This window comes from Solea senegalensis, linkage group LG14 (genome assembly GCF_019176455.1).
Source record: "Solea senegalensis isolate Sse05_10M linkage group LG14, IFAPA_SoseM_1, whole genome shotgun sequence".
Lineage (NCBI taxonomy): Eukaryota > Metazoa > Chordata > Actinopteri > Pleuronectiformes > Soleidae > Solea > Solea senegalensis.
In genome coordinates, this window is record NC_058034.1 from 1 (window position 1) to 23,415 (window position 23,415).

General features: G+C 41.6%; 3 protein-coding genes across 3 annotated transcripts; all 3 read right to left on the reverse strand.

Annotated features, from left to right (window-relative positions):
- Nucleotides 1-275: 275 nt before the first annotated feature.
- LOC122780981 (integumentary mucin C.1-like) lies at nucleotides 276-1,629 on the reverse strand. The gene is made up of 4 exons (XM_044044451.1): nucleotides 1,436-1,629; nucleotides 1,176-1,343; nucleotides 961-1,077; nucleotides 276-631 (listed from the first exon to the last, which is right to left on the reverse strand). Exons 1-4 carry the CDS (start codon nucleotides 1,458-1,460, stop codon nucleotides 276-278), a joined length of 666 nt encoding a protein of 221 aa, XP_043900386.1. The 5' UTR covers nucleotides 1,461-1,629.
- Nucleotides 1,630-10,941: 9,312 nt separating this feature from the next.
- On the reverse strand, nucleotides 10,942-13,748 carry LOC122780339 (cell wall protein DAN4-like). Its single transcript, XM_044043214.1, has 6 exons — nucleotides 13,585-13,748; nucleotides 12,717-12,818; nucleotides 12,457-12,624; nucleotides 12,239-12,355; nucleotides 11,417-11,877; nucleotides 10,942-11,218 (listed from the first exon to the last, which is right to left on the reverse strand). Exons 1-6 carry the CDS (start codon nucleotides 13,634-13,636, stop codon nucleotides 10,946-10,948), a joined length of 1,173 nt encoding a protein of 390 aa, XP_043899149.1. The 5' UTR covers nucleotides 13,637-13,748; the 3' UTR covers nucleotides 10,942-10,945.
- A 283-nt stretch (nucleotides 13,749-14,031) lies between these two features.
- Nucleotides 14,032-21,531, reverse strand: LOC122780340. Its single transcript, XM_044043215.1, has 2 exons — nucleotides 16,727-21,531; nucleotides 14,032-16,038 (listed from the first exon to the last, which is right to left on the reverse strand). The coding sequence occupies exons 1-2, from the start codon at nucleotides 16,849-16,851 to the stop codon at nucleotides 15,282-15,284; spliced, it is 882 nt and encodes a 293-aa protein (XP_043899150.1). The 5' UTR covers nucleotides 16,852-21,531; the 3' UTR covers nucleotides 14,032-15,281.
- Between the last annotated feature and the right edge of the window lie 1,884 nt (nucleotides 21,532-23,415).

The following is a 23,415-nucleotide window of genomic DNA, read 5'->3' on the forward strand; positions in this document are numbered from 1 at the left end:
TAGTTGTTGTGGTTGGAGCAGTAGTTGTTGTGGATGTAGCGGTTATTGTAGTTGATGCAGTAGTTGTAGATGGAGCATTAGCTGTTGTGGTTTGACCAGTAGTTGTAGTGGTTTGTTTAGTATTTGTAGTGGTTTGCGCAGTAGTTGTGGTCGGAGCAGTAGTTGTAGTGGTTTGTAAAGGAGGTGTTTTAGTTAGGGCAGTTGTGGTTGGTGCAGTAGTTATAGTGGTTGGTGCAGTAGTTATAGTGGTTGGAGCAGTAGTTGTGGTAGGAGCACTAGTTGTGGTAGGAGCAGTAGTAGTTGTTAGTAGTTGTGGTTGGAGTGGTGGTTGTTGTAGTTGGGGCAGTAGTTGTAGTCGTTGGTAAAGTAGTAGTTGTGGTTGGAGCAGTTGTAGTTGATGCAGTAGTTGTAGTTGGTGCACTAATTGTTGTGGTTGGAGCAGTAGTAGTTGTGGTTGAAGCAGTATTTGTTGTTGTGAGAGTGTTACATAGATTTGTTCCACAACAGGCAGGTCCACTGGTTATACTGCCAACATCCTTCATAAATGGTAGTGTCCCCAGGCTAGCAGATGCTGCACACATGTTTGTAGATGCACAACCAAAGGCAGGAGAAGTGGTGGCCCCATCTGACACTGAAGATGAAAAATCATTATTATTTTCTTAACACATCTTCTGTGGAAGTGATAGCCTCGGTGTTTCATTATTTTTTTTTTTATTATTATTTATAACTCCAACAATTAATCAGTCTATGTACTGAACACACGCACACGTCCATGTGTCCAGTATTTATAATGTATATATTTCAGAATAGATATTGGACATTTTGGTGAACGAAACATAGCACCCACAAACTTTGAGAAAACTGTCAAAGTAATTGCAACCGTGACAGTTCATTATGGGAACTTAGCTAAATTGATGCCAAAATGACAAAATTAGTCAAATATAAAAGAAGACGACTCACGGCTTGCTTGAAAGCAGCGATCCTCTGTTCCAGTACATGTGATTGAAGTGGTGCATAGAGAGGTGTTAGGGTCACATACGTAACACTGAAAGCCGTTGGGTGAAGGAGTCGTTGGGACTGAAACAGAAAATAATGACATCATTTTTATGAAGAATTGAGAACATTATCTCTTTCCTTATTAGCAATAAATGTGATAATCATCCACCTGTACTTACAAGATAGAGTGGCTGAGTTGCAGTTATCTGTGTTGCAGCACGTAGCAGATGCAAGTGCACTTGAAACACCCAAATTAACAGAAAATATCTGGGAGCTTGTGACTGGACACAGGGAGGATGATGCACATGCTTTGAAGATTTGTGTTCCAGGAGTTCCAGATGAAACCGCTGCAGAGTCAAAGTGCAGTTTGTTAATTATATTATTCAAAGCCCACTTGTTTGTCAATGAGTAATAACAAATTACGTGTTGAAAACAGTACCTTTAATGGCAGCAGTTATACACATTGTCTCTGTGTCACATGTTAGTGGCACTGTGCTTGTACAATCGTCATCTGTGCAAGTCTGACACACAAGTGCTCCAGCTGTAAAGTGATGAGAAATATGGATGAGTGTGTTCAAAATCTAGTGCAGGGTCTTCAACTTTACATTGCTGTAATTGTTGATTTAAAAAATGTCTGAGTTCAAAGACAGAAGCGTATTGCATTCACTTAAAATAATTTAAAAAAGCTCTTTTTTCTTCTCAATTAAGTAGATAATTTTTACTGGGGCTTTTTTCTGGCTCTGAATTTATGAGATTTTTTGCGCTGAGAAGCTTTCGTTTCCATCTTGATCGCTCAATTGACATTGGCATTGGGACATTCTCATGTCTGTACGTAATATTCATGGTATTGTTATTAGTTATTGTTAGGACTTTGTGGTTGTTCAGACAGAAAGAACACTCGGATTTATTCTGAGAGTTTCTCATTGGATGTTTTGAGCTCACTTTTTTCTTTAATCTCATAACTTCAGAGACTGGGAAAATAAATGAATAAGAAAATAAGAAAAAAAACACTGCAACTAGCTGAATCTAATATGCACAAGCCCCATAATGTTTAAAACTTTGTTTAATGACACAGTTGACAAAATCCTTTTACATTCTTTAAGTGTTTAGACTGTTGTGAATTCTGCTGTATTGTAACATGATTTGTCCCTCCTTAGAATCAATAATCCCTCAGCATATTTTAAATAATTAGGTTGTCTAATTCTATTAACAAGCCTTTGCTGAGTGTGAAATTGTTATTCCTTCTTGAAAATCCATCCAGTTAAATTATTTAAATTAACATCACTTAGTTGTTGCTGAAAAAATATTGTATAAATGAGAATAAATAAGTTACCTGTGCTGGAAAGAGCCACGATCAAAGCCAAAGAAAGGAGCCGCTTCATCATGACGTACACTCTCAGTAAATACTGTGGACTAGTCTGTCTCGATGCTGATCATCACAGACACACTTTATATACTGTACAGGTGTTGAATATTTTTATAACAGATGCATGTCAAAAAGATTCAGGTACTGGGTGTGTTCTTGTTTCTGAGATCATTCATAGTGTCAGTCCCTCTTTTGTCTCATTCAAACGTCACGTCAATTCCTCCCCACACCCACCATTCAATTTACTTGTTTAGCATTGTGGACACAGAAACCTTTAAAAAAAAAACCAAAAACAATATTTAACATACCAAAGACATTAAGACAACACATGTTTGAGATTTGTAGAGGTAAAAATATGTGAAATTATAGATGAGAGACTCAAATGGAAAACGTTCTCAATTTTATACAATAGCAGGTTGCATATTTTATCTAGTTACATTTTATCTGCTGAAATGTAATGATAACAAATAGACCTTTTAAAGTATCTATAGAACTAAAACTTTGTATAACACACCACAGGGATTAAGTCTTTATATTTTCCCAATTTTACTCACAATAAAATATTTTTCAGCAGTGTAAAAAATACATTATGAGAGAAAACAATAATACCACTCAAGATGAAATTCATTTTAATGACTGAAATGGATTTTGTTTCAGATCTGGTGGGTTTTTTTCTTCTGTAAATCAGAAACACAAGAACTATATCGTTACTCCAATGCAAATTGTTTAGCTGAACTGAGACATGTTGGTCGTTCAGACAGCCGCCATATGTGAAGGAGTGGACCTAAATGACCTTTTTGGTGGACCTTATAGCAAATACAGTACACACATCTGGCTTAGGTCTGTCTTGGACCATTTCTTAGTTATGCTGCTATAGCATTTTTATTGTCAGAGGACAGATAACATGCCATGTCTCTCCCCCTCCTTTTTACATTATTTTATTAAACCCTGAACTGATATATTTTCTCTGGAGTCTGGGTGCCTTGTCACTACAGATTTGGTATGTATGCTGCCCCACTGTGGTTTGTTAAAAGTGATTGCAGATGATGTATCGTAAATAAGTATGTGAAAGAAACTCCCATGGCAAACTCCACACAGAAAAGTCATGAACTCGGACCCTTAGTGCTAGCCACTAGCCACCATGTGACCCAGATGCTTGCTCATGATCTAATAATAGATTATTTTACATTTTGGAAAATGATTTTGTCTGCCAATTACCTATGCTATTTTCATCCTTGCTATTGTTCTGCTGATGCTATTGTCATTTCTGTTCAGTCAAGATATGAATCACTCTCTTTTGTTGTAAAGGCACATGTAATTAAGTAAAGCCATGAATCCAAATGCTTTGAATCATGAACCAGTTTAGAAAAAAAATCACACTGAACCTCTCTGTGAATCTTGCACTAGGTGTGGCAGCAAATTATAGTACACACCCCATTTCCTCAAATGAATGGGAAGAATTCAGGGATGAGTTGATAAACCAGAAATGTTGGGGCACTAAAATGCAATGACAACTAAAATTAATCATTTTCATAAAAAAGACGAAAGAAACCACTGGTGTACTAAGCAAAAGATGTTGAACAGGTAGACCAAGGAAAACATCAGCAGTTGATGACAGAAACATTGTGAGAGCTGTAAAGAAAAAAACAACTGTTAGTGACATCCTATTTACAATTGTGTTACTTCAAGAGCTCATTAATGTCTCAGGTGGTACTTAGTATAAAACGTTTTAAACACGAACAACTGATTTAATATGTTAAATATCTAATAATTTTCTTCTGTTTTTCTGAGATTTTTTTTTTTCTGTTTTCCATGCCAATTTTTTTCCCCCTCCTGTTTTTCAGAATTATTGAGAACTCTCGCGAGAACCTCCAACCTGCAAGTGACTCCCCATATTTTCAGCAGTCTCCTGATCATCTCTTGAGTCCCCAAATAGCCAGCCTGAATAAATTTCAAATGCATCATCTTGTATCCATGGAGCATGCCATATCTGTCCAACTGATCCCGGAGAAACATTGCAATGTCTAACAGATCTGAATGAGCATTTCCTTCTGAACAACCGAAGTCAACAACAAAGTCCTCAGGTGGCTAGGAAAGTCGACAAACTAATGGTGATACCATCTATGTGACTTAAGGACAGGACTATCTCCCAGTGTCTTAAACCCGGATCAAAGTCAGTCAGTCAGTCATCATCTACCGCTTTATCCTCAACCAGAGGGTCGCGGGGGGTGCCGTGCCAATCTCAGCTACATCGGGCGATAGGCAGGGGTACACCCTGGACAGTTAAAACTTTAAATTAAACTAAACAAGCCTGCCATGTTGTTATAAATTGAACGTTTATTGCGTTCATTGTTTCAAATGCACAAAAAAACAGAAAAAATTACTCTGAAAAACAGAAAAAAAATTAATTACTCCGAAAAAAAGACCAAAAAATAAATTACTAAACAAATTTTTTTTTCAAGTGAATGCAATGTGCTTCCTTACCTTTTGATATTTTCTGAATTTAAAAGTTAAAAAAAAACGTACATGTGAACTTTTTTGTGAATGTTTTTTTTAAATTCATAAAGATTCATTAAGGTATAACTTCTGTATCCTGTAATTGAATATGAGAAGAAATAAATAAAATCACAGTTGCAACAGTTGTCGGTTTACTGTATATAATTGACACATGAACAAAATGAGGAAGTTTGGAGGAAGAGGTCAACAACTGATTTACAAGTATTGGGAGATTGAAATAATGTGTCATTGTTGGTGAGTCTTTAATTTGTTTCAAGAAAAAGTATTCAACTTTGGCATACTAATAATAATAAAATAATAATACATAATTTTTCAATTAGAGTTATCATAGAAAAGTCGCTTTTATTTGGTTCCTGGAATAGTAATGGTGCTTATGCATTGGCACACCAGTCAAAGTAGGAAGACCAGAAGAAAACGTTGATCCATTTATTTTTTTTAAATACACAGAATATTAACATTTACACAATTTAGTAGCTAAAGGATAAGTGAGAGCATCAATCAATAAACAAGAAATACTATATAACCACAATAAATATTTAAATAATTATTTTTATGTAACTATGAATTAAACCTCTTTAAGTCACTCATATCTGTGCAGGCATTTTCCAATCAAGCATTGGTTTCTTTGTTTCATATTTTCTGTAACTCAACTCAAACTTTATTTCTCAAGCACATTTAAAACAACCGGGGTTGACCAAAGTGCTGTACAGATTAAAAGCAATACAGATGATAAAAAATGGCCTATACAAATCCGCAGTTAGAGTAAATAAAAAATAGATAACAAAATACATGAGCAAAGTTAAGGAAGTTAAAATTTGATTTAAAATATTGCCTGTAGTCCACGTAAACTTGGTTAAAAGCCAGGGAGAAAAGGTGGGTCTTTAATGGGGATTTAAAAACCTTAAAAACAAGGCAAAGTGGCTTAACAAATCAACAGAAACTTAATGAGGTGACTTTGAGGGCTATTCATCCACAGCAAAGTACTACAATAATACAAAGAAAACAAGTCTGAACATAAGATAGACGATACCCAGTTTGCCAAAACAAGAATCACTGGAGGAAGATGTAGTTGGGGCAACCATTGTTGCTGAAGGGGCAAAAGTCATTGTTGCTGCAGCTGTTGATGTATGAGCTGACACTGAAGTTGGTGAACCAGTGGTTGGTGCATTTGTTGTTGTAGTTGCTGCAGCAGTCGTTGTGGTTGTTGGGGCAGTAGTCGTTGCAATTGCCATAGCAGTTGTTGGGGCAGTAGTTGGATCAGTAGTTGTTGCAGTGTCAGCAGTAGTTGTTGTGGTTGTTGGGGCAGTACTTGATGCTGTAGCAGTTGTTAGAGCAGTAGTTGTTGCAGTTGCCAGAGCAGTTGTTGTGGTTGTTGGGGCGTAGTTGTTGCAGTTGCCAAAGCAGTTGTTGTGGTTGTTGGGGCAGTAGTTGGTGCAGTAGTTGTAGTGGTTGGCAGTAGTTGTTGTAGTTGGGGCAGTAGTTGGGGCAGTAGATGTTGTGGTTTCTGGGGCAGTGTTTGTTGCAATTGCCACACCAGTTGTTGTGGTTATTGGGGCAGTAGCCGTTGTAGTTGTTGGGGAAGTAGTTGTTGTAGTTACTGCGGTAGTTGGGGCAGTAGATGTTGTGGTTGTTGGGGAAGTAGTTGTTGCAATTGCCACACCAGTTGTTGTGGTTATTGGGGCAGTAGTTGTTGCAATTACCAGTTGTTGTAGTTGTTGGGGCAGTAGTTGTTGCAGTTGCGCGGTTGTCGGGCAGAGGTTGTGGTTGTGGGGGCAGTAGTTGTTGCACTTGCCACAGGAGTTGTTGTGCTTATTGGGGCAGTAGTTGTTGCAGTTTCTGCATCAATTGTTGTGGTTGTTGTAGTTATTGTCAGTTGCGCAGTTGTTGTGGTTGTTGAAGCAATAGTTGTTGCAGTTGCCACAGCAGTTGTTGGGGCAATAGTTGTTGCAGTTGCCACAGCAGTTGTTGTGGTTGTTAGGGCAATAGTTGTTGCAGTTGCGCATCGGTTGGGTTGCACAGTGGAGTAGTTGTTGCTGTTGCCACAGCAGATGTTGTGGTTGTTGGGGCAGTAGTTGTTGCAATTGCCACCAGTTGTTGTGGTTATTGGGGCGGTGTTTGTAGTTGTTGGGGCAGTAGGTTGTTGCAGTTGCCTTGGCAGTTGTAGTTGTTGGGGCAGTAGTTGTTGCACTTTCCACAGGAGTTGTTGTGCTTATTGGGGCAGTAGTTGTTGCAGTTTCTGCATCAATTGTTGTAGTGGTTGGCACAGTAGTTGTTGTAGTTCCAGCAGTTGTTGTAGTTGTTGCAGTTGCCACAGCAGTTGTGGTTGTTGGGGCAGTAGTTGTTGCTGTTGCCACAGCAGTTGTGGTTGATGGGTCAGGAGTTGTTGCAGTTGCCAAAGCAGTTGTTGTGGTTGTTGGGGCAGTAGTTGGTGCAGTAGTTGTAGTGGTTGGTGCAGTAGTTGTTGTAGTTGCTGCAGTAGTTGGGGCAGTAGATGTTGTGGTTGTTGGGGTAGTTGTTGCAATTGCCACACCGGTTGTGGTTATTGGGGCAGTAGCCATTGTAGTTGTTGGGGCGTGGTTGTTGCAGCGCCAAAGCAGTTGTTGGGGCAATAGTTGCAGTTGTCGCAGTTGTTGGGGCAATAGTTGTTGCAGTTAATGCGCAGCAGTTGTGGGCGTTGGGGCAGTAGTTGTTGCGGTTGTCAAACCAGTTGTTGCAGGTGCCCCAGCAGTTGTTGTGATTGTTGGGCAGTAGGTTGTTGCAGTTCCACAGCAGTTGTGGTTGTTGGGGCAGTAGTTGTTGCAGTAGTTGTGTGGTTGGTTGCAGTAGTTGTTGTAGTTGCAGCAGTAGTTGGGGCAGTAGATGTTGTGGTTGTTGGGAAGTAGTTGTTGCACAGTTGCTGCAAAGCAGTTGTTGTGGTTGTTAGTTGGGGTGTAGTTGTTGTGTGTTTGTTGTTTGTTGCTGCAGTGGTTGGGTAGTTGCAGGTTGTTGGGGCAGGGTTGTGGTTAGTTGGCACAGTTGTGGAGTTGTTGGTGCAGTAGTTGTTGTAGTTGGTGCAGTTGTTGTGGTTGGTGCAGATGTTGTTGCAGTTGCTGCGTAGTTGGGGCAGTAGATGTTTTGTGGTTGTTGGGGAAGTAGTTGTTGCAATTGCCACACCAGTTGTTGTGGTTATTGGGGCATTAGTTGTTGCAATTGCCAGCAGTTGTTGTGGTTGTTGGGGCAGTAGTTGGTGGTAGTTGTAGTGGTTGATGCAGTAGTTGTTGTAGTTGCTGCGTAGTTGGGGCAGTAGATGTTGTGGTTTTTGGGGCAGTAGTTGTTGCAATTGCCACACCAGTTGTTGTGGTTATTGGGGCAGTAGTTGGTGCAGTAGTTGTTGTAGTTACTGCAGTAGTTGGGGCAGTAGATGTTTTGGTTGTTGGGGAAGTAGTTGTTGCAATTGCCACACCAGTTGTTGTGGTTATTGGGGCAGTAGTTGTTGCAATTGCCACACCAGTTGTTGTAGTTGTTGGGGCAGTAGTTGTTGCAGTTGCCGGCAGTTGTCGGGGAGGTTGTGGTTGTGGGGGCAGTAGTTGTTACTTGCCACAGGAGTTGTTGTGCTTATTGGGGCAGTAGTTGTTGCAGTTTCTGCATCAATTGTTGTGGTTGTTGGGGCAGTAGTTGTGTCAGTTGCCGGAGCAGTTGTTGTGGTTGTTGAGTAGTTGTTGCAGCTTAGTTGGGGCAATAGTTGTTGCAGTTGCCACAGCAGTTGTTGTGGTTGTTGGGGCGTAGTTGTTGCAGTTGCGCATCGGTTGTGGTTGATGGGGCGTAGTTGTTGCTGTTGCCACAGCGGTTGTCGGGGCAGTAGTTGTTGCTGTTGCCACAGCAGATGTTGTGGTTGTTGGGGCAAGTTGTTGCAATTGCCACCAGTTGTTGTGGGGCGGTAGCTGTTGTAGTTGTTGGGGCGTAGCTGTTGCAGTTGCCGCAGCAGTTGTAGTTGTTGGGGCAGTAGTTGTTGCACTGGGAGTTGTTGTGCTTATTGGGGCGTAGTTGTTGCAGTTTCTGCAACAATTGTTGTGGTTGTTGGGGCGTAGTTGTGTCAGTTGCGGAGCAGTTGTTGTGGTTGTTGGAGCAGTAGTTGTTGCAGTTGCCACAGCAGTTGTTGGGGCAGTAGTTGCAGTTCCACAGCAGTTGTTGTGGTTGTTGGGGCAGTAGTTGTTGCAGTTGCCACAGCAGTTGTGGTTGATGGGTCAGGAGTTGTTGCAGTTGCCAAAGCAGTTGTTGTGGTTGTTGGGGCGGTAGTTGCAGTAGTTGTAGTGGTTGGTGCAGTAGTTGTTGTAGTTGCAGCAGTAGTTGGGGCAGTAGATGTTGTGGTTGCTGGGGCAGTAGTTGTTGCAATGCCACACCAGTTGTTGGTTATTGGGGCAGTAGCCATTGTAGTTGTTGGGGCAGTAGTTGTTGCAGTTGCCAAAGCAGTTGTTGGGGCAATAGTTGTTGCAGTTGTCGCGGCAGTTGTTGGGGCAGTTAGGTCGCAGCAGTTGTGGACGTTGTAGTTGTTGCGGTTGTCAAACCAGTTGTTGCAGGTGCCCCAGCAGTTGTTGTGATTGTTGGGGCAGTAGTTGTTGCAGTTCCGCGGCAGTTGTGGTTGTTGTGGCAGTAGTTGTTGCAGTAGTTGTAGTGGTTGGTGCAGTAGTTGTTGTAGTTGCTGCAGTAGTTGGGGCAGTAGATGTTGCGGTTGTTGGGAAGTAGTTGTTGCAATTGCCACACCAGTTGTTGTGGTTATTGGGGTAGTTGTTGCAGTAGTTGTAGTGGTTGGTGCAGTAGTTGTTGTAGTTGCTGCGGTAGTTGGGGCAGTAGATGTTGTGGTTTTGGGGCGTAGTTGTTGCAATTGCCACACCAGTTGTTGTGGTTATTGGGGCAGTAGTTGTTGCAATTGCCACACCAGTTGTTGTAGTTGGGGCAGAAGTTGTTGCAGTTGCCGCAGTTGTCGGGCAGAGGTTGTGGTTGTGGGGGCAGTAGTTGCCACTTACAGGAGTTGTTGTGCTTATTGGGGCAGTAGTTGTTGCAGTTTCTGCATCAATTGTTGTTGTTGGGGCAGTAGTTGTGTCAGTTGCGGAGCAGTTGTTGTGGTTGTCGGGGCAGTAGTTGTTGCTGTTGCCAAGCAGATGTGGTTGTTAGGGCAGTAGTTGTTGCAATTGCCCACCAGTTGTTGTGGTTATTGGGGCAGTAGCTGTTGTAGTTGTTGGGGCAGTAGTTGTTGCGGTTGCCAGTTGTAGTTGTTGGGGCAGTAGTTGTTGCACTTTCCATTGTTGTGCTTATTGGGGCAGTAGTTGTTGCAGTTTCTGCATCAGTTGTGGTTGTTGGGGCAGTAGTCATTCAGTTGCGGAGCGGTTGTTGTGGTTGTTGGAGCAGTAGTTGCCACAGCGGTTGTTGGGGCAATAGTTGTTCAGTTGCCAGCAGTTGTTGTGGTTGTTGGGGCAGTAGTTGGTGCAGTAGTTGTTGTAGTTGCTGCAGTAGTTGGGGCAGTAGATGTTGTGTTGTTGGGGCGTAGTTGTTTAATTGCCACACCAGTTGTTAATGGTTATTGGGGCGTAGCCATTGTAGTTGTTGGGGCAGTAGTTGTTGCGTTGCCAAGCAGTTGTTGGGGCAATAGTTGTGCAGCAGTAGTTGTCGCAGGTTGTGGACGCGTTGGGCAGTAGTTGTTGCAGTTGTCAAACCAGTTGTTGCAGGTGCCACAGCAGTTGTTGTGATTGTTGGGGCAGTAGTTGTTGCAGTTCTCGCAGCAGTTGTGGTTGTTGTGGCAGTAGTTGGTGCGGATGTTGTAGTGGTTGGTGCAGTAGTTGTTGTAGTTGTTGCAGTAGTTGGGGCAGAGATGTTGTGGTTGTTGGGGAAGTAGTTGTTGCAATTGCCACACCAGTTGTTGTGGTTATTGGGCAGTAGTTGTTGCCAAAGCAGTTGTTGTGGTTGTTGGGGCAGTAGTTGGTGCAGTAGTTGTAGTGGTTGGTGCAGTAGTTGTTGTAGTTGCTGCAGTAGTTGGGGCAGTAGATGTTGTGGTTGTTGGGGCAGTAGTTGTTGCAATTGCCACACCAGTTGTTAATGGTTATTGGGGCAGTAGCCGTTGTAGTTGTTGGGGCAGTAGTTGTTTGCAGTTGCCAAAGCAGTTGTTGGGGCAATAGTTGTTGCAGTTGTCGCAGCAGTTGTTGGGGCAATAGTTGTTGCAGTTGTCGCAGCAGTTGTGGGCGGGGCAGTAGTTGTTGCAGTTGTCAAACCAGTTGTTGCAGGTGCCACAGCAGTTGTTGTGATTGTTGGGGCAGTAGTTGTTGCAGTTCCCGCAGCAGTTGTGGTTGTTGGGGCAGTAGTTGTTGCAGTTGCGCGCAGTTGTGGTTGATGGGGCAGGAGTTGTTTGCGGTTGTCATAGCGGTTGTCGGGCGGTGTTGTTGCTGTTGCCACAGCAGAGGTTGTGGTTGTGGGGCAGTAGTTGTTGCATTGCCACAGCGGTTGTGTGGTTATTGGGCAGTAGTTGTTGCAGTTCCCTTGCAGTTGGCTGTTGGGGCAGTAGTTGCTGGTTGTCATAGCAGTTGTCGGGCAGTAGTTTGTTGCTGTTGCCGCAGCAGAGGTTGTGGTTGTGGGGGCAGTAGTTGATACTGCAGCAGTTGTTGGGTCAATAGTTGTTGCAGTTCCCGCAGCAGTTGTGGTTGTTGGATCAGTAGTTGTTGCAGTTGTCATAGCAGTTGTCGGGGCAGTAGTTGTTGTAATTGAGGCAGTTGTAGTGGTTGTTGTAGTAGTTGTTGGGGCAGTAGTAGTGGTTGGAGAAGTATTAGTTGTGGTTGGAACGGTAGTATTTGTGGTTGGAGCAGCAGTTGTTGCTGTGAGAGTGTTACATAGATTTGTTGCACAACAGGCAGATCCACTGGTTATACTGCCAACATCCTTCATAAAAGGTAGCGTCCCTAGGCTGGCAGATGCTGCACACATGTTTGTAGATGCACAACCAAAGGCACGAGAAGTTGTGGCACCATCTGACACTGAAGATAAAAAAAATAATTTCCATTTTGTTTCACACTAAATGTATCGTCTGTGGAAGTGAAAGCCTTGGTGTTTCAATCTCTATTTAATTCAGTCTATGTACGTAACACACACACGCATGCACTTATGTCCGTGTGTCCAGTATATATATATATATATATATATATATATATATATATATATATATTGTATATATTCCAGTATATATATAGGACATTTTGGTAAAAGAAACATAGCAGCCACAAACTTAAAAAAACAGTCAAACCAATCTCAAAAGTGACAGTATATGAAAGTATCGGAACACAGCTTAATTGATGCCAAAATAACTAAATGACTAAAAGATATAAGAAGACGACTCACAGCTTGCTTGAAAGCAGCGATCCTCTGTTCCATTACATGTGATTGAAGTGGTGCATAGAGAGGTGGCAGGGTAACATACATAACACAGTAAGCTGTTGGGTGATGGAGAAGTGGGGACTGAAACAGAAAATAATGAAATAATGTTCATGAAGAATTGAGAACATTATCTCTCTCCTTATCATTAGTATTAAATTTGATAATCATCCCCCTGTACTTACAAGATAGAGTGGCTGAGTTGCAGTTATCTGAGTCGCAGCACGTAGCAGATGCAAGTGCACTTGAAACACCCAAGTTAACAGAAAATGTCTGGGAGCCTGTGACTGGACACAGGGAGGACGATGCACATGCTTTGAAGATTTTGGTTCCAGGAGTTCCAGATGAAACCGCTGCAGAGTCAAAGTGCAGTTTGTTAATTATATTATTCAAACCACACTTGTTTGTCATTGAGTAGTAACAAATGATGTGTTCAAAAAAGTACCTGTAATGGCAGCAGTTATACACATTGTCTCTGTGTCACATGTTCGTGGCACTGGGCTTGTACAATAGTCATCTGTGCAATTCTGACACACAAGTGCTCCAGCTGTAAAGTGAAGAGGAATTAAAACATTAAAAAATTTCTAAGTTCAAAAGCATTCAGAGATACGGACGTGTATTGCATTTACTAAAAATAAATAAGCGCTGTGTTTTTCTAAATTAATGAGATAATTTTTCCTGAATTTATGAGATTTGTTTTTGAGCTGAGAAGCTTCCGTTTCCGTCTTGATCGCTCAATTGAATGTATAGATATCCCAGTTGTTCAGTGTCATCCAATTTCACTTTGCTGATGGTTGAGACATTAGAAGATTTTCCTGCCTTTACCTAATATTGATGGTATTGTTATTAGTTTGTTGACTTTATGCATGCACCTCAGGACTTTGTGGATGTTCAGACAGAAAAACATGTCCAACGAGCTTCTTGATAGCCGTGAGCAAGCACACAAAACATTTTTTTTAAATCTCATAAATTCAGAGCCATAAGAAAATAAATAAATAATAAAACTACAACAATGTTTTTACAGGAAAAAATATCTATTCAGAAAAATTAGTACAACTAACTGAATCTAATATGCACAAGCTCCATGATGTTTACAACTTTGTTTAATGACACAGTTTTACATTCCCTAAGTGTTTAGACTGTTGCACATTCTGCTGTATTGAACATGACTCTTAGAATTCATAATTCCTCAGCATATTTTAAAGAATTAGGTTGTCTAATTCTTACAATCAAGACTGTTGAGTGTGAAATTGTAATTCCTTAACGTAAATTAGCTGCTGCTGAAAAAATATTGTATAAATGAGAACAGTTACCTGTGCTGGAGAGAGCCACAATCAAAGCCAAAGAAAGGAGCCGCTTCATCATGATGTACACTCTAGGTAAATACTGTGGACTAGCCTGTCTTGATGCTGATCATCACAGAGGCCCTTTATATACTGTACAGGTTTCGGGTACTGGGTGTGTTTCATAGATCATTCATAGCGGCAGTCCCTCTTTTGTCTCAGTCAAACATCTCATCAATTCCTCACAACACACACCCACCGTTCAAATTTTGTCAGTGGTTACTTGTTTAGTATTGTGTACACAGAAACGTTTGGTTTTATGTTGGGGTTTTTTAAAAGCAAAACAATATTAATTATACATTAATAACAGTTATTAAGACATTCCATGTTTGTAGAGGTAAAGAAAAACTGGAAAATTATAGATGTGACACTCAAATGGAATTTTAGACAGTAACAGTAACAGTAACAGGTTGCATATTTTATAGATATAGTTACAATGTAATGATAATAAATAGACCTTTTAAAGTATCATTAGAACTAAAACTTTGTATAACACACCATTTCTTAATCAAATTGGTGTTTTTTTTTTAGCAGTGTTATTTCTCTTTTGCTGTTTTGTTTCATTCATGCCAGACCATAAAATTGAGGGCAGCAGATCAAACAGATCAGAGCCAGGGTGGAAGCTGTCCTTACTGATTGCCTTGGCTCTATTGAGGCAGCGGGAGATGTAGATGTCCATCAGGAATAGGAGAGGGCAGCCAGCGATCTTTTGAGCTGCCTTCACAACTCTCTGCAGCCTCTCCCTGTCTGCCATGGTGCAGCTGCCGTACCATGCTGTGATGCAGTAGGTCAGCAAGCTCTCAATAGATGAACGGTAGAAGGCCAGCAGCTGGTTGGAATTAAGATTATGCTTCCTGAGGACTCTCAGGAAGTGTAGGCATTGCTGAGCCTTCTTGATGATGTTAGTGACATGCTCCGACCAGGAGGTGTCAGCAGAGATGAAGACACCTCCAAAAAGGTGTGGACCCTCTCCACCTGTTCATTATTGTTGTAGAGGGGGGCTGGGTCGGTGCTGTGCTTCCTGAAGTCGATGATGATCTCTCTGGTTTTCTTGGTGTTCAGAGAGAGGTTGTTCTCTGAGCTCCAGGCTGCCAGCTTCAGGGCCTCCTCTCTGAAGGCAGCCTCGTCATCTCTGGATACGTGTCTAACCACTGTAGTGTCATCCGCAAACTTGATGATCGTGTTGCTATTGTGGGCCAGGCTACAGTCGTGAGTGTATTGGCAGTACAGGAGGGGGCTCAGCACACAGCCCTGCAGGGAGCCGATGCTGACTGTGCGGGTGGAGGAGAGGATGGGGCCAAGTCTCACGGTTGGTTAGAAAGTCCTTAATGCATGCACAGGTGAGAGGGGGGATGCGGAGAGTGACTAGTTTACCAGTGAGTCTGTCAGGGATTATTGTGTTGAAGGCAGAACTATAATCCACAAAGCATCCGGACATAGCTCTGCTGCTGCTCCAGGTGGTTCAACACAGTGAAGGGCTATGACAATGGTGTCCTCTGTGGATCTCTTTGCACGGTATGCAAACTGGTGCGGGTCAAAATCCATGGGGAGATAGTCCTTAATGTACTGAAGAACGAGTCTCTCTAAGCACTTCATGACCACCTGAGTGAGGGCCAACGGCCGGTAATCGTTCAGGCTGGTGGTGGGAGACTTCTTTGGCACCGGGATTATATTGAGGTTTTAAGGCAGGATGGAATGATTGCCTGAGCCAGGGAGAGGTTGAAGATTTTGGTGAAGGTGGGGGCAAGCTCGTTGGCGCACGCTTTGAGCACCCTGCCTGGTACTCCATCTGGGCCAGCAGCCTTCTTGATGTTCACTGCCAGAAGCACCCATCTGATGTTGTGCTCTTGTACAGTAAGTGGTGTGGTGCAGGAGGCGGGTGGGGATTGTGGCCGGGCATGGGCAGATGAGAGCTGCTGAGATGTTTCAAACCGAGCAAAGAAGCTGTTAAACTCCTCTGCCAGTATCGCACTCCGGTCTGCTGTTGGTGCCTCACAGCCTCTGTAGTTGGTGATATCCTGTATTCCCTGCCATACCTCCCGTGTGTTGTTGCTGGACAGATGGGACTGTATACACAACCTATGGTCCGCTTTAACTCTCTTAATTCCTCTCTTCAGGTCAGCTCGAGCAGCACTGTAAAGTGCTCTGTCCCCTGACCTGAAGGCAGCGTTGAGGGCCATGAGGAGTGTGCGGACCTGGTTAGTCATCCAGAATTTCTGGTTAGGGAAAACCCGGATGGCTTTGTCCACAGTCACGTTCCCCATGCAGAACTGACTATAGTCCAGCACAGTTTGAGTGTGCTTCTCCAGCTCCTTGTGTTCAAATAGATCCCAATCTGTCATATTGAAGCAGTCTTGTAGTTTTGAGAGAGCATCTTCTGGCCAGATTTTAACAGTCTTTGTGGTGGGCCTGGTCCTGCGTCTGAGGGGGGTGTAGGCTGGGGGAAGCAGCAGGGAGAGATGATCTGACTGTCCAAGGTGGGGGAGGGGTATGGCTCTGTCTCAGTCTTTTTAAGTGGAGTGGTGTATTTAGGGACAGCGGCAGCGGTCTGTGATGCCGCTCGCGAGTCTGTGGAGTAGGAGGCTGTACTCCGGAGACTTGTGGACAGAAATCAAGCCAACAGCGCCAAATTGTACATAAGGTAAAACTACTGAACAATCCTAAAAACGTGGGTTAATCTCCAACAACTACAGAAGTCTGGTGTAAAGTCACTAGTCACTCGTGTGTGTGTGTGTGTGTGTCTGTCGCGTACAAAACAAAGTCACCACAGTTTCACTCAGCCGTGCAGTGATGACTCCGCCCACGTTAAGTAGGTGCTTTTTTGTAGTGGAGATGCAACCTAATCGTGCCGTGGCATGCCGTGCCGACAACTTAATGCATCTAAACATAAACTATTGTTTACACAGCTTACCCTGCTAACAATTGATCATAGATCACCTATGGCTCTTTTTAATGTCATGTTCCAGTCTTCCCAGTACACCATTATTATGGCGAAGCCCCAACCAGTAGCACCACTATCATTTTCAGGTGTGCTTGGAGGGATTCTGTTGTTTGGTTCCCTATTAGGCGCCAAATTTTATTTTTTATGTGTTTGCCATGCACGCTCAAAATGTTGTGTATGAGCACCACTGTTTTGATTTGCAAAGTTCTGTTTGTGGCACACCGTAAACTGTATATATCCATGCCGGTAAAGCTTGTCCCTATAGGCACGCCATTCATCAGTGAGGATGGTGGCATTGGGTCTCACATGCTTCTGGATATGATGTATCAGGGTTTGGCTTGAGCGATTTTTCACCAATTTCAAATGGTTCTTCGGGATTCACCATCCACCTCAAGCATACCAAAAACCCACATGGATGACGCCAAGTGTTACCACATCGGCCATGATGATACTAAAAAACAAAGAAAGGTTGAGGACAGTCTCATATCTTAGTCCTTCATGGCTAATTGTTTTGGCTCATGCAAGTGTTTTTCTTCTATTCATGGAAAACCTTTAGTTCCTGGGACAGATATTAAATTTCCAATTTCTATATGAGCTGTTCCTATAATATCATATTGCACTGCACTATATTTGCGAGTAGCCTATCTTAATACAGGAAATGGATTTACATTTATTTAATGTAATTTTTAGAATGGTTTGCAATGTGGCAAATATAGTGATGTCAAACCTAGTTGTGGACTGTGACGTTGAAGCAATATTAGCCTACATCATGCACCAACCTCTCTGAGTTTTTAGGCCATCCTGGACAGTGTCCTTGAGCTTCCTGCTATCCCATCAGAGATCATATCTAGTTATTTTAGCCGCAAACCTTAAGACAAGATAATTATATTAATTGGAGACCAGTCTGTAGTAACTCTATGCAGTTATTTCTAAAAGACTTGGCTACATAGTGGCCTAATGCAGTTGTTTTTAAATTTTTCTATAGTACTGTATATAATAACTATATAAAGCATAAAAGATCCCATACCGTTGCTCTAATTGGGCTAAATGGCCACCATGTTTGTCTAGATTAATGTAAGCAACTATTCATCATTCATCAAAATAAATGATCCCATAATGTAACATATCAACCGGGCCATAGCTAATGTTTTGCAAGCCACACAGTTCAGAGTCACAGTTAACAGTTAAGAGGTGTTTCTTTATTCTGCTTCTGTCTTCAGAAATGTAAATCCCAACGTGAAATCCCAAGAATCACCAGTAGACTAATCTGGTGAGCCGTTTGTATGTTTTGCCATCAGTTGAGGAGAGAAGTTGTGTTTCGCAATCAGATGGGGAGAGAAGTTTTGACAGCATGCAGGGCAGTGTGTAGGGCAGTGTTCAGGGCAGCTTGCAGTAAAGGAGAGGTATGTTAATGATAAGCAAAGCATATTGGAACTGTATTTTCTGTTGGAATCCCAGTCTATCATCGACAGTGGTCTTCCTTGTTCTTAACGTCAGCCTGTGTTAACTTTAGATAGCTGTTGCTAACATTTGGTTAACATGAAAGAAACGTAGTTTGCTAGCTAGCACTAGAAACTAGCTATTTCTCCTTATTTTCAATAAAGCTCATGTTCATGGTACATGCAGAGTTTCTTTTGTTTGTTTTTTTGATTAGCCAATAATACAACGTGGTGGTTGTTGCGAGAACAAGTTACATTTTTTTGTAATTGAAGTATTAAACTTATTTATTGTGCAACTCCTGTACTCAAGCATGTGAGACCCAAACATATAAAACTGTTATGGCAAACATTTAAAAATGTTATGTTTGATTTTATTAAAGTGCATTTATTGTGCAACTCCTGACTGTTTGTTTAGATAGGTCATGATTTTACCAATGCAATGACAAAATATTCAGCCTTAACAAATATTAAGGCCGATTGTCTTGACAAAGTTTTGAACAGCTTGTGACGGTAAAATTACATGTACACCAAAATGGTTCTGCCACGTTTCATGATATCTTAATAACAAATCAAAATGGTACCACTTTACTTGAGGTCCGAGAATTTATTCAATACACTATCATAATGGTATCATGATAGCCAGTCTATTCTTCATGATATCTTAATGACAAATCGACATGGTACCATTTTACTTGAGGTCTGAGAAGTTATTCATGACACTGTCATAATTGTGTCATGACAACCAGTTTTGTGAACTATCCATGGATGTATTATAAGAACTGGATAGAGCACCGTCCCCTCAAAAAATACAAACATTTCTCAGAGTGACATCACATCTGTGTATGAACACAACAAAACGCGGTCATGTGGCGTCTCGGGAACGGGCGCTACTGTCAGGGAAGCGTACGATGTGAAAACCTTACGAGATGTGAAAAAATGAAGGCAATTAGGAGTTTTATTTTACATTTTGTGATGACCCCTAGTTACCCTGCTGCTTATCCACTTAGATCCATCACCACTAAATCTGTTGTTAAATCACTTTCTCAGTGTTTGGGATACCAAAAGTTATACACAGTGATCGGGGTTCTAATTTTTGCTCACACTTTTGCTCAGGTTTTGAAAACACTGGGGGTTGGCCATAATCGGTCCACTGCATATTATGCGCAAAGCCAAAGCGCGTTAGAGAGGTTCCATCGGAGCTTAAATCATTGCTGCGTGCATTTTGCACAGTTAGATCGGGACTGGGATGAGGGTCTCCCATGGTTAATGTTAGCAGCAAGAGAAGCAGTGCATGAGAGTACGGGCTTTAGCTCGAACAACTTGGTATTTTGGCGCTCTGTGCGCGGACCACTGACAGGGCTGAAAATTGGGTTGGCTCCCACCAAAGCTCCACGAAATCTGATCGACTTTGTAAATGAATTTTCAAAATTATTTATGGCAGGGATGTTGGCTAAGGAGAAACTGGGGCAGTCTCAGACCAAAATGAAAGCTCATTATGACCAGGGTACAGAGCGCCATGGTTTTAGTCCTGGGGATCGGAGTCCTGGCTTTGACGCCGCTGGTTATTTCACCTTTCCAGGCTAAATCTTCCGGCCCTTATACTGTAATAGAAAAAGTAAATTCAAGTCTTTGAATTATCTTATAGCTACACCAGAAGAACATTGAAGAAAGTCTCATCTGTATCATGTTAACCTGCTAAAGCTGTATTATCAGTGTTTGAAAGGTGACAGTGCCGTAAAGGGTAACGTGGGTCCAGTGCTCGGTGTGGACACCTGGAGTGCAACAGAAGCACTGGACAGCGTCCCTGAGCCTGATGACAGTTTGGTGAGTGGCAGATTAAAAACTATGATTCTTTGTGCAACCTGGACTCTTCATTTGCTCATCTGCCTGAGTCACTGCGTGTCCAATTGATGGGACTGATTGGAAAATTTCCACAGCTTTTTGGTGACGTGCTGTCCCGTACCACCTGGATTGAGCATGATATTGATGTGGGTGAAGCTCAGCCAATTAGACAGCGATTTTACCGCACAAGTCCTTAAAAGCTTAAACATTTGAATGCTGAGATTGATTACTTGTTGGCAAATGACATTGCAGTACCATCCTCGGTACTGCAATTCTCATTGGCATTCTCATTTACAGAGAATAAAAGCATTGGTTGAGAGGTTGGCTGAAGCACAGTTAACCGTTAACCTGGCAAAGTGTGAGTTTGATCGGGCGACAGTAACTTATCTGGGCCGTGTGGTTGGGCAGGGTTCCTGTGCAGGCGAAAGTACTGGCAGTGTCTGAATTTCCCCAACCTACCACTAAAAAGAGCTCCAACATTTTCTGGGTTTGGTTGGCTATTACAGAAGTTTCTTTAGAAACTTTTCCACAGTCGTATTTCCATTAACTGAACTATTTAAGTTTAAAGTTAAGTTTGTGAGGTCTACTGATTGTCAGAAGGCGTTTGATAATGTCAAGACTTTGCTCTGTTCTTCTCCTTAACACTCATCTTGGCCCTGGAACATTTCGAGGTATATGTTGATGGAACGGCACCCCTGGTGGTTTATACAGACCACAACCCTCTGACATTTTTGGGTTCCTTTAGATCCCCAAACCAGAGACTCGTCAGATGGTCGTTATTTCTACAGGGTTATGATGTAGACATTCGTCACATTAAAGGGCATGACAATTTCCTGGCAGATGCCTCGCCGCGGGCACCTCTGCCTTAAAGTATTAAAACCTTTTCAGGGGATCAGTTGATCATGTTGTTTTTTGTTATGACCCTTAACTTTTCCCTACATTTCTCTCCTGCTCAGCCAATGTTTCAGTCTCTTAAATAGGCTTCCCGGTACCAGGTTGCAGAGTACTGAGACAAGTGAGTGAGTTTGGGTTAGGATATGCAGAAAAAGAGGGGGTAATTATTTGTGTTTATTGTTATTGAAAATATTTGGTGGTAGTTCATGTTTGGGACGGTCACTCTTTTGAGTTCCTGTCTTCAGGGGTCGACCCTGAGTGGGCGGGGTTGTGTAGGTGTGCCTCTCTCCCTTTCTCTTTGTTTTACTCAGGCATGCAATCAAGCCTATGCATTGCAGGTGTGTGTAGTTTCCAAGGAGGCAGGGCTGTGTCTTTAAAGCCCAGCAGTCCAGCCGTGCTCTCGCTCTCTCAGCATTTCCAGCCTGGCATCCTGCAGCTCATCTTGTTTTGTTCTTAGTTTCACATCCAACACTCACACACATCCATGCACCTGCATTTACAACTGATTCACCTTTACAGATATAGGTTATATTTGGTTTAGATTATTATTTTGATTATAAATAAATTGTAGGCATCTCTCTTGTACCTTGTTGTTTTTGTCAAGTCATATGAGCCAGTCTTGACAATTTTTTAACGGGCCAAGCAAGTCGAGAACGCGGACGGCTCGTTCACATAGCCGAAAGGCATCATGGGGGGTAACACTACTGCGCATGCTCATGCTCTACAAAACCCGGACATAAACGCGGAAATCAGAAACTTTTTTGGCATATGCGCTGGGTGAGCAACTCCATAGGAATGAACGGAACCAGAGGGGTGGTGCTCTATCCAGTTCTTATAATACATTAATCCATGGAACTATCCTGTTACACATTGATCTGTGTGTTAAGTGCTAGAATTGGTCTGTAGCCTTGCACATCTAATTGTAATAATTATTATGACAATAGTTCATGAATACAAAAAGAGTTTGTCATGTTGTCATGACAATACATACTCTCATAATGTCATCCTGGTTAATGTCTAGTTGTCATTATTAAGAAATCCCAAACAAATTTAATGTCAACATGTCATAAATAAGACAACTTCTGGTAATGTCACTTTGATTAATGTCAAGTTTCATGACAAAAACCGAATGACACTTAATGACAGAAGTAATTCCAATCCATTCCAATCCAACTTTATTTATAAAGCACGTTAAAAACAACAGCTGAAACAAAGTGCTGTACAACAGAGATAAATAAAATATAAGTACAAATAATAAAACATACAATAAAACAATAAAATACTGTAGAAAATATTAACAAAAACATAAATGAAAAGTCATACAATAAAACTATTAAAAAATAAAAACCAATGTCTCATACTGGGTTGAAAGCCAAAGAGTAAAAATAGGTTTTAAGATGTGTTTTAAGTAGTCAGTGAAGGGGTGTGTCTAACATGCTGTGGAAGATTGTTCCACAGTCTTGGCGCAGCGATCGAAAAAGTTCTGTCCCCTCTGAGCTTCCGTTTAGATTTTGGTATCTGCAGGAGCAGCTGATCAGCTGACCTCAGACACCGGGCAGAGGCGTATGGATGAAACAGCTCAGAGAGGTACGGCGGGGCAAGACCATTTAAGGATTTAAAAACAAATAAAAGGATTTTAGAATGAACTCTAAAATGCACAGATTGCCAGTGGAGTGAGGCTAAAATAGGCGTCATGTGTTCCCTCTTACGTGCTCCAGTTAAAAGATTTGCTGCAACATTTTGGACAAGCTGGAGACATGAGGGATGTCCGACTGACTCTAAGATAAAGTGCATTATAGTAATCTAAGCGAGACGTAATAAATGCATGAATTACAGTTGTTGTAGAGGTTGGTGCAGTGCTGGGCTGAAAGAAAAGGTTTTACCTTTGTCAGCTTTCTTAAGTGGAAAAAGCTGGACTTCACTACTGCATCAATTTGATGGTCCAATTTAATATCACTGTCCATTTTATAACCCAGTTTTGTGACTGTAGGCTTCATGTTTATGTTTAACGTTTATGACAAGTTCATACAATTTATGACAGGTTCATGACAGTGTGATGTCATGGTTATGACAGTGTGATATATCTCTTATGTAGATACCTTCAAATAACTAAAAAGTGTTACCGTTTTATAACATTCATGAAAATTGATTTAATTATAGCCTCTGTGTCATGTAATTGAATATGCATGTAGACTGCAGTATAGCGAATACAAGATTCATCATTAAAGAGTTTATTTTATGAATGTATTCTTTAATGTTTTTACATTCAGAATGTTTGTGTTTTTTATTTCATCAACAATTTTAGAAATTAAATCACAGTTGCAACAGTTGTCGGTATACTGTATATGATAGTAAAAATTACAGATGAACAAAATGAGGAAATTTGGAGGAAGAGCTCAACAGCTGATTTACAATTATTGAGAGATTGAAATAATGTGTCGTTGTTGGTGAGTCTTCAATTTATTTCAAGAAATAGTGTTCAGCTATGACACACTAATTTTTCAATTAGAGTTACCATAAAAAAATTCTCTTCTATTTGGTTCCTGGAATAGTTAAGGCGCTTCTGCATTGGCACACCAGTCAAAGTAGGAAGACCAGAAGAAAACATTTATCCATTTATTTCTTTAAATACACAGAATATTAACTTTTACACAATTTAGTAGCTTACGGATAAGTGAAAGCAGC